We start from the raw sequence: 11,587 nt of genomic DNA on the forward strand, positions 1-11,587 counted from the left end.
TATTTGCCAAGTTGCGGGACATTCCATAAAGGAGTGCTCGTTTAACATGAAGTTAAAAGGACACAAGCAAGTATTACTGACACAGGAAGTGTCCACCGGAACCAACACAAACAACAATGCAGCTTTAGGAGGTTATCGCAACAATAATCGGCGTGGAAGAGGTGGTAATAATAATAACAATAATAACAATGGAGGCCGGAGTCAGATACAGTACGACACGAGTGGACGGTTGATGATATAGTGTTGTGTGCAACCTCTGGGTGTACTTCACCAGAGATTGTACCATGAAGGAGACGCTGCAGCTATTATGCAGATGGTGTGGTCTAGGAGACCACAAAGATTTAAAATGCCAGAAGTAGGGGTTAAATTTGTTAAGCATCGAAACATGCGATGAGGAAACACTAGCCATTACACATGAGCAAGCTAAAAAGGAAAAATACCCTGATGCAGAGGAAGAAAAGAAGAGGTTGCAGCAAGCATGAACAGAGTTGGAGAAACAAATGGAAATAGGAAAGTTGCAAGCAAAAGACATTGCCGATACCTCGAAGAGGAACCTGGCTGAACAAAACATGATAAGGCAGGTAATTGAAACAGAAGTTTCGATAAAATTAAATGACCTTATTACAATGCCCCAATTACGGACAACGATTCTAAATATGATATCACTTCCAAAAGTAACGAAGGAAATAGGAAAGGAGGGCAGTGGAGCGACTTCAACAGAGCCAATGCTACTGGAACTTATGACGAGAAGGGACTCGGTAGTAGTCGAGATGGGCATTCTGGGAACTATTCTTATAGACACAATTGTGGACGGAGGGTTAGGCATGAATTTGTTACCAGAAGATATATGGAAAAAGCTAGGACAACCTATGTTGTGGCCACCAACATTCCAATTGCTCACGGCGGATCAGCACAAGATCAAACCATTGGGAACCTTGATGGCACAACCGGTAACTATTGGAACGCAACCATTTTTATTGGATTTTGTGGTCATTCGACAGAAAAGAAAAGGGTATGATGCTATCCTTGGACAGGATTGGTTGGTACAAGCAAAAGTGAAACATGACTGGAAACGAAATACTCTATCCATGGAACACGAAGGAAAAAGATTTATAATCGACCTACACACACAGATGGTGGGGGAGGAGGTAGCGTTGTCAGACTTAGAAGGTGAAGATGACGATGAAGGAAAGAAGAGAATGGAACTAGACAAAAAGTGTTGAGATTAGGAGAGTCGAATGATGATGACTTAGATTTAGTGAACGACTTATTCCACTGACAACTAGAGGATTACGAGGGGTCCTAGGGGTCCTAAGGGTCAACAAAGGTGAGAAAGGAGAGGAAAATGAATGTCTGAAGGAATACAGAGAAGTGGAAGAAGGAAAGGCAGTAACAGCTGAAGCTGAAGGGAAGAACATACAGTACATATCCAAAAAAAGGAAAGATTCCACCATACGGTACACGGTGAATGGACCACGTAGAAAGAAAATGTTATGTTGCACCACAGATTTAGTAGAAAGGTACCAGCAGCAAGGAAAACACATCGTATGGTTTGCACAAGAAACAAAGAGGAAGGGCTTAATAAAAACTTAAGCAATATGGAGTGAAGGTTCTAAAATCAAGAATACAGTTATTGATGGAAATGAGTGGCAGTCGACGAAATTCATGGTACCAATTTTGAGGACTTTGATTGAAAACAAGCTTGGAGATATGGAAAGTCCGAGGAAGGGATGGTATAATTTAAATAAGTTTGATGAGCGACGATTGCAGGCACAATAGGCCATGAAGGTTACACAGAATAGGCATAAGGCATGGCATGACAAGCACTTGAAGTTGAACAAATTTCAATCGAGACAACTAGTGCTGAAGTATAATGGGCACAATGAGATTGGACCAAGCAAATTTAAAATAAAGTGGGTCGGGCCATATAAAATTTGCAAAGTGGGCGATAATTAGAGCAATAAAATTATGGACACTCAACGGGAAGGAAGTAACCGATGCAGTGAATGGGTTGAAGTTGAAAGTCTATCATAAAAGAAATAACGCACTTTCGTGGATGAGCAACTGAGAGAGAGTCTAAGAACAATAAATATTGGTGTATATATGTAAAATAAAGTGTAAAATAGAATATTAAATTTTTAAGAAGCTGAAGAAAAGAGAAATATTAATATGCGTAATGAGGAAATATGGACTCAAAGTGTATGGTCTTGAGAACATTTAAAGCACAAAAGGAACATAAGCTCACCGTACGGACAATTAAGATTTTTTAAGAGGTATTGTAGGGTCAACTGAGAACGTGGACAGGAGAACAACACTGTACAATGCTTGGAGCACAGTGGACGACGAGAGAAGACACACTAAAGTACGTTGCAGAAGATACTGTGATACCGTACAGCCTTTTGTACAGCAAGAAGACAAGCAAAAGGAGAAACTACCATACGATGTACGAAGGAGCAACCAGAAGAAAAGCAAGGTGCCTTGTACGACCATACTACTCAAGTGAAATCCAATTCAAGCATCATCGTATGGATAACGGAACTCACTCCAGGCCTAGGAAGAATGTCGTACGACTCGTATGGAAGCACTAGAAGGAGCATTGATTATGTTTAGTTGCAAAGAGGAAAGCATCATATGGTCACATAGCAAAAGAACTCATACAGACATTGGGGTACCCTGATCATACAGCCAGGAAGAAACCCGTACGGATATTGGAGAACCTTGACCATATGACCATGAAGGAACCTATTGTGAGGTCCTCACACCATCACCCCAAAATTTTTGGGGACCCCTTTTTTTTTAGTCGCCTTGGCGAATTTTTGGGTTGTCAAATTTTTTTTGAGTTTTGAAAATTTTTGAGCCTTGGACACCTTCAGGCTAGTGGGAGGAACTTAGCTTATTTTCACCCGGTTCCGCTTGATTCTCCAAAGCAACCAATTTCATCCTTGGGCCGAACAATTTTAAAGAGCAATATTTGGCAGGATAAAATTGTAAAATTTGTACGTAGACGTTTTTTTTTGAAAATTTGGATAGAATTGTGTAAATTTGAATAATCTTTCAAAAGGGAAAATTTTGTTAGACTTGAGTTTTGGAAAATCTCAAATTTTGCTTTGGTGAAAATTTTAATTTTGTAGAAATTAGGCTAAATTGCAAAAAAATCAATTTTTGGCTCTAGAAGCAATTTTATTTTATTTTTGTCAAAAAAATTCTAAATAGCATAACAAAATCGATTTGGAGAAAAATTGCAAAAAATTGGCGTTAATAGATTAAAATTGCCTTGAAAATCTTTTAGCTTTTAATGAAATTAGTAATTTAATATTGAAAAATGGCTTTTGGCTAGCCAAAATCTAATTTTAATGACGTATTAATTACTAAATCTTCATTAAATGGAAATATTTAACACCTCTAAGGCATTATTTATTTTCTTTTTGCAATTTTGGTCCAAATGGCAACTTAAAAAGTTAATTTTCATTATGAAAAAAATAATTTTAAGCTAAGTATTTAATTGTGGGCCATAATTTTGCATTAATTATTGTTTTTCTTGCTCCCAGGGTCCAAGTCGGCTAGCTTGGAGGGAGTAAGAAAGTTGGGTATAAGTGGAGGCCTCTCTCCCATTTCCTCCTCACTTCTCACTTCTCCTTCTCAAGGTGTTGGCAATTTTGCAAGAGCAGATATGCACTATTCTTGCTTGGCGAAATTTGTGGAGGGCGAAATTTGTGGGAGGCGAATTTTGTGAGAGTCGAATTTTGTGGAGGGCGAAATTTGTGGGAGGCGAATTTTGTGAGAGTCGAATTTTGTGGAGGGTGAATTTTGTGGGAGCCAAAATTTGTGGAAGATAAAATTTTGATTTTTATCTCATGTGATATAATAACAAATGTTTCATTCCCACTTGAACCATCCTTAGAAAGGAGATGTTCCATTCTCAAATTCTATAGACTCTCATGTGCAGATAAATATTCTTATCTTTGACATTTATCTACTCATTGTAGTCTCTCTTATTTGTAATTCTATACATACTATAAGAGCTATTTGCCTTGATCCTTTCCTTTATGTTTAAGGAGGTTCTTGCTGGAAAAGAAGGTTGGTACTTTACCAAATATTGTGCAGACTAAATCTTATGGCAACAACTCTAAAGAAGTTGTGATCTAAAGTTCGTTAGTCATCTAATGATCAGGCTAGATAAAGTGAGGTTCTTGAAGCGAATATTCTTGATGTGTATTCTTCCATTAGGAGGGAGTCTAACACTTCTTGAAAGGAAATGTAGGAGTTCAAAAGATTGATATTCAAAAAGAGTCTAAACATACATGTGAGTGATTGCATGATTTTGATGGGCCTACCCCTGTATACATCATAAGGAATTACTGACTTTTGACTAGAAAGTCAAAAGATTAATATCAGATTCAGAGGGAGTCGAATAGGCATCCTTGGGTGAAGAGAGCCTCTAAAGGAGTAACTAGAAGACCTGACTTCCCAAGATCGTTGTTCAAATGAAGAATTTTGAGGTACAATCCCTTGCTAATGATCTCCTCTCTAAGAGGGAGAAGTTCGAAGTGAAACTCTTTCTAATGTCCTCTCCTCTACGAGAGAGAAGCCTTAGGTGAAAACGCTTGTTCCTACCTCTAGGAGCGGCTATGTTGGATCCATCCTCTGACTCGGTTCATGGTGGATATCATGTGAGTTAATAAATAATTCTATTGGAAAGCATCATGAGAGGTGATGCTCTTTCATTGATGTTTGTGTATAGTCGCTATTGCACGGTCATGATCTTAACAATGGCTTGACTTGTTATCATGATAGACTACATTAAGTTGTTGTCCCGGAGTGTCAGAGATCATGATAAAAAATGTATCATGATAGACTACATTACGTTGCTGTCCCCGAGGGCGGGAGATCATGATACTTTTTATGATGGGGATCATGACATTTTGATTACTTGTTATCATAAGACTTCGTTAAGTTTTTGTCCCAGAATGTGCCAGAAACTATGATAACAGAAGTGTCATGATTGACGTCATTAAGTTGTCCCGAAGTGAGCTAGAAATCATGATGCTACTTGTGTTGTTGAATTCTTGAGTTCTTGATCCATTGTCATGATAGACTACATTAACTTGTTGTTCTGGAAAATACCGGAAATCATGACAATAAGTGAATCATGATAGACTACATTAGTCCCAAAGTGAGCTGGAGATCATGATTCTTGTTAAAACTATATTGTTTTGAGATCAAGATTGCCGGAAGTCATGAAAATTATATCAGTGGTATGTTGGTTTCATGATTGACATTAAATTCATGTCTTGGGATGGGCTGGGAATCATGATACTGATATTGTTCTATTTATCATGACAGACTACATTAAATTGTTGTCCCAAAATATGTCGGAGGTCATGATAATTATCGTGTTACTAAGTTGATGTCCTTGAATGTGTCAGAGTTTGTGATACTTGTGATATTGGAGACTATATTACCATCCTAAGATCAAGGTTGTTATTTGATAGACATCATGCTAGTTGTATTTCTGAAGTGCTGGGAATCAGATAACTCATGTCTTTCTAAGACAACATATTCTATTAATAAGCATTACAAAGTTGATATCAGTGCACATATCAAAAGAATGTCTTTGAGATGTTTTCATTATGAAATACTTATGACAACTCAATCCTCTTTTGTTATGAAGGAGTGTTAAGAATATAACTTCATACGGATTGAAGCATTGAATATATTATTATTAAATTGATATATATGTATGTGTAATGTGAATTATATATAATTATATATATATATACAATGTACATACATACATTTATATATATAGTCTTGAGCAAATAATTTAATAGTAATATATATATATATATATATATACACTTGTCTACTTAACAGAAGAATGATTAACATTCCTAAGAGTACCCATTATCTGGCTTCATAAGTAATTCATATATGATATCGTATCATATTAATGCCCGATATTAGTGACATAAACATCAAGCACGATAAGTGCCGAGTTTGAATCGGTACATTGAAATATACCTTGATAAGGAAGACTATTAATTATGGCCACGTAGGGCCATGACTTCCCATGGCATAAGTCACGGAGGAGTCATGTCCCTACGTGGGCATAACTCTTCCTTAGAATATATATAATATGAATATCGATGCTTGCTTAGGTAATATATCAATAAAGGAAGCAATACTGTTACCTACAGCAAGCATACAATACACAATATATTGTTATCATTAAAAGGCAATTCATAGTGATCATTCGAATCAGATTCTTCATACAGTTCTGAATATATATATATATATTTACGATCACAATATTATTGTAATCTCAGTCAAGGTTGAGATAATTATTAATATATATTATTCTTCAAGGAAGAATATAGATATATATAAATCTGTGATAAAGTTTAACGCTATCACCTGATATAATCTGATATAAAAGATTGTTAAATTTCTGTCTCTGATCCTTACTCCCTCAACAAGAAAGGCAAAATTTGACAGAAATTTCAAGGACTTCAATGAAAATGTCATTTTTTATGCCTTCATGCCAAGAGCCCTTCACGCAAAGGCCTATGGACCCTTCGTGCAAGCAAATCTGGTGGCCCAGGAGGGGCTTTGAATGAAGCCCCCTGGGCGAAATCTGACACCTTTTTGCTTTGCCGAATTTTGGCTAAGGGAGCTTCGCTTGAAGCCCCTGTTGGCCAACTTTTTTAATTTTTTAATTTTTATTTGCATTTGATATGATAAGAATTGTTTTTTAATTTTGAAATCAATTCAAAATCTTCTTCAAGTTTGCTGTTTTTGAAGAAAAGGGAAGGAGACTTATAAAATATAAGAGTTTTTTTTGTTTTAAAAGCAATTTGAAATCTTTTCAATTGATTAATTGATCTACTTTATTTCTTGTTTTGTGACTTACCTAAATTTTATCATCTAACAATCTAATCATTAAATTGAATGATCTAATCAAATCACTTTCGAATGATCTAATTAAATCATAGATGTAGAATATATATCAAATGGAGAATAATGTATCAAATATATCACATGTCATAAACTAGAAACATATGGTTTAAAACCCGTGATCTTATCATTAAGGTTAAAACCAGTTCATCATTACCTCTACTTTTGTTGCTCACCAAATATAAACCCCGATGTGGCTGTTGTAGCTATACTTTGTTATGATATACGATGTTTGTTATTTTTAACACAATTTTTGCCTATAATGTTCTTTTTTAGGTTCTGTTTTTATGCTTGAAATTGACATAATTTGTATGTTGTGGCCTCTGGTCTCTTATGTGATATACAGTTATGAAAGAGCTGATCCAAATTATGTGATGGTGACCCCCACAAAACAACATGTTGCTGAGCAAATTCTACAAAATCAGCACAAACGGCCCATGTTGAAAACAGATGTTACTTCAGGGAACTTTGAAGCACTCCCGAAAAGCTTACACCCCATTGATGATATCATGTAGCTGAGAATCCCATTGTTGATATCATTTAGCTCAGGAGGTTTATGCCAGTTAATCAATACGGAATGTTTACAGAAAATAGCTTTGCTTGCAAAATGTTGAACCTTCCAAACACGATGCATTTTGGCATTATCTATTATTTCGTTATAGATGATAACAATAGTCTAACTTCGTAAGAAAAGATATAGAGATTGTAAATGGCTCGAGCATACAAAATTATTATCATATAGTTACACATTTGAATTCATGAAATCTTGAGAAAAAATTGTAATTTATTGATTTTTTTTTTCAAGTTATGATTGCATTTGCTGTACCCTCATCATTCTGTGGGGCCCCACCTGTAGATGGGTCCTAGATACTTTTTTTTTAATGCCTTTTTTTTTAATGCTAGCGAGAGGTACTTCACTTGATTCTGATGTTGTGGATGTTCGACTTGGACATATCTTCAGTATGGTTATGATGTGTGGGAAATGTCAATTTAATTTCTAAGAATTTTACTAACCTTGAGATACTTGACTTTGGCAATATGGATATTTAGTTTTGGCTTCAGTACATATGTTGAAAGAAAAACAAGCCACTACATGCTTTTAAAATCGTACATGCTTTAAGTAAAATTGAATGTGCTAAGTGACTTTGTTGTTGTATGATATTACAATAGGACAAGACGTCTTACTTTTTATATAGATAGCGTAGTGGGATTGTATCGATGTAGTATGAAGTAAATGGAAACCGTTATTGATTGGTGATGATGATTCAGAGTTCTAATGTTTTTAATAATTGATTATTGTTGAGTTAAAAATGTTTTTTTAACTATATTCTAGAAATGTTTCTATTTGTCCCTCTAAGATAACACTGGTGAAAAATTAAGGATATCTTACAAGAATATTAGCTATTTCTCCCACAAGGTACTCTGTAAAATAGTAATGATTAACTCTCTTGTTCAGCGCCACCATGCAGAGATAAGCTAATGCATTAAGTTTAATAAAGCAAGTGGAATTATTGAGTGAAATTACTCAATATTGATACTAACATATATAAGACTATAATAGGTAGTTATCTTAGTATTATAATCATTAGTAGTACTAATTAATGTTATAGACATTCTACAATGACAAAATGGGGTGGATTATGATGTGTGAGTGCATTAATGTTAACAATTACATTTGAGGTTAAATTTGACAACCATTTGCAAGTTAAAATTTCAATATTTATAATAGACATTATATACTTTAAAAAATAATTTCATAAATGCTACATAAAAAGTTAAAAAATAAAGATATGATTTGTCAAAATTATAAGAGTGACAAAAAACAAATATAGATACATTGAAATATAATAATTTTAAGTATTTTTATAATTGATATCTGTTTCTTTAAATTTATTTATTTAAGATATCTATACTAGTATCATTTGTAATGATATTAGTATTTTAATTTATTACATATTCAAAGTGTTGTACAATTGCAAGATTGTTCAAGAACAAAGATTGTGATAGACAAGAAAAGATGTAGTGAGTACAACAATTTAACAATAAAAAAGAATTTAAGAGTGTGAATATCATAAAAAAAATATATTATAAATAAAGTTCTACAATATAATTTTCTAAGTATTATTATCTAATTATAAAATGGAAGGTTGACACTAGTTAGAAGATCCCGGACCCGACAACTCAAAATGGAAGATGTAGCCATATAGAAAAGATTAGTTTTATTTGCACATGGGAAAAGGAAGAGATAGTTATTCCTGGCCACTACCTCATTCTACTGGTAGGCATAAGTCTATCATGGGCAGGGAGGTCACAGAAAATATGGTTTTATATCAACCAGTCAGCTGTTTTAGAAGTTTGGATTTAAAAGCAAAAATAGAAAATAAATCTATTTAAAAAAAAAAAAAAAAACTCTTGCATGCATTACATTAGAGTGAGCATATCTGTAGCTAGCTGATCAAAGAGATCAAATGCCTTGTTTTTGCTTCTACACTTTCCGTACATAGCTACCGGAGTGTTTTCTATATAGGAAAAAAACTATGTTCCTCGGGGACACGTCCCCTCCAAAAAAACCAGTATTTCGGGGATGGGGACGTCCCCGTCCCAGAAACTTCATTGGGGACTTGCATCCGTCCTCAATTTTTTAACACGCAAGAAATTAAAAAAACTAAAAAAAATGTCACTTTTGACGTCCCCATTTGCCGTCCCCCGCCGTCCCCAAAATCGGCAAAAAAAATGCCGTCCCAGAAACCTGTCCTGCTGTCCCCTGCCGTCCCCGTCCTGGGAACTCGGGGGAACATAAGAAAAAAACCTTATTTATGCTTTGAAGGAGTTTTGTAACCTGCATCAGAAGCTTTTGTTTTATCACAGGCAGGGAGAATGTTGGGAAACGGTTGCTGCCAGTTGTGTTGCTTAAAGTTCTTAAAGCACTTTCAAGAAGTCCATTTTGGGCACATCTTGCAGTCAGTTTAAGACGACATTTCAAAGGGGGTTTTCAATTCTTTTGCTGGCAATTCATCCAACAATGGTGTTCACCGGATGCCCATGCCCCATTTTAGCACACTTCTACATTAGGAAGATAGTATGCTGGTATGTTATCTTCACCCTTCTCTTTGATTCATGTGCACAATTGTTTTTTACACACATCGTGTTTCATGAAATAAATCTTGTTGAGAAATTTTGTCAAAAAGTTCCCTTTCCACGCCATACTTTTGTGTAAGATACAAGATTCGAACTTTGCAGAAGATTGCTACAAATTTGTCCCATTAAAATGTCCACCTCTCCCCTATGATCTGTTAATAACTGTTGCCTTAGCCATGAATATCAGCTGAAAGTCATTAATTCAAAACAAATTTAATTTTTGAGCAAAATAATCTCAGGAAACAAGGAAAAATGTTTAGGCAAATATTTATAACTGTATCAAAAAAATTGCAAATTCTACAGTATTAATATTTTATGCCAAGAAGAAAATAGGAAATAATACCTTCTTACACACTAATAACATTTGCCAAAGAACTACAGATGAGACCACAACACCATTCTATTTAAAATTGTCTTTTGTTTGATGCTCAAACTAATTGCCTAATTCTGTAAGTTGGATTCGACAATTAATTAATTTTTTAATGAGGAAAGATATCTCTCTCCTTATGCTATTTTCATAAATTTAAAAATGATGTCCGGAATGATATTGAATATTAAAATTCTTAAATCTAGTGATATTTGAATGTTAGCAAAGTTTTATGGCACTAACTCTATGTCAAGAGATTTAGTAGTAAATATTATTGAAGAAAGAGGTAGTCAGCAATGTGTTTTGAAGACATAAATTAAAATTATGTTTCATGCTCCAATATCATTATGCTTGTAAATTTCACAAGTCTCGGTCAACAAATAGAAGTCTAACTAAGTCTTATGAAACATACAACTTCTTCCATCTATTTAATGCACTAAAATGAAATAATCAGAAATTCTTTGACAACAAAAGTATGCATGAAAAATATTTATCTTGGATGTTGTCAATTGAGGAGATGCTTTGGAGGTTTACACAATGAAAAGGTATTACTACTTATCAATTGATAAGCTTAAGGGTCTTTTAATGAATGGTTCATAAGGCACAACACTTGTTGAAGGTTTTGTGGAAAAAGGTTGCAAGCAGAGTAAGTTTAACAATGGAGGAAATTTCATAGTTAAGTGCACTCAAGTTGAAGTAGTACTAGGATGGGTGACCTCCAAAGAAGTCCTAGTGCTTCACCTCTTTGAGCATCATTTATATCTAATGAGTGTTAAGTTTCTCATTCATTCTCATGAGAAATGGGTTCATGTGAGCCACTATTTATGTTACATGGGTCAATGAGTTTGACTAAAAAACTACACAGTTAAATCTTGATAGAAATATCACAAATTGACTTGCGGAAAAATGTCTCCTTATCAAATGATGAGATCAATGAGCTTTCTAATGAATGGTTTATAAGACACAACACTTGGTGATGGTTTAACCATTGAAGAAACTCTATAGTTAAGTGTGCTCAAGTTGGATCAATATTGGGATGGGTGACTTCCTAGGAAGTCTCGCTGCTTCACCTCTGTGAGCATCACTTAGATCCAATACTCGTGCTAAGTTTTCCATTCATTTCACGAG

The 11,587-nt window shown here is 34.7% G+C and overlaps 1 protein-coding gene across 2 annotated transcripts in view; it reads left to right on the top strand.

Annotated features, from left to right (window-relative positions):
• LOC149546501 (beta-galactosidase) overlaps nucleotides 1-7,758 on the top strand; it is a 252,804-nt gene extending 245,046 nt beyond the window's left edge. For both annotated transcript variants that reach the window (XR_016353739.1, XM_089791227.1), the window contains one exon: nucleotides 7,301-7,758. Coding sequence is in view for 1 of the 2 variants with exons in the window: in XM_089791227.1 (XP_089647353.1) it covers nucleotides 7,301-7,469 (169 nt within the window). In the remaining variant the exon portion in view is untranslated. The remainder of the gene's footprint in view (nucleotides 1-7,300) is intronic.
• Nucleotides 7,759-11,587: the final 3,829 nt, after the last annotated feature.

The sequence above is a fragment of the Cupressus sempervirens genome, chromosome 7, assembly GCF_028749045.1.
Source record: "Cupressus sempervirens isolate cs-2001-9-10 chromosome 7, ASM2874904v1, whole genome shotgun sequence".
Classification (NCBI taxonomy): Eukaryota; Viridiplantae; Streptophyta; class Pinopsida; order Cupressales; family Cupressaceae; genus Cupressus; species Cupressus sempervirens.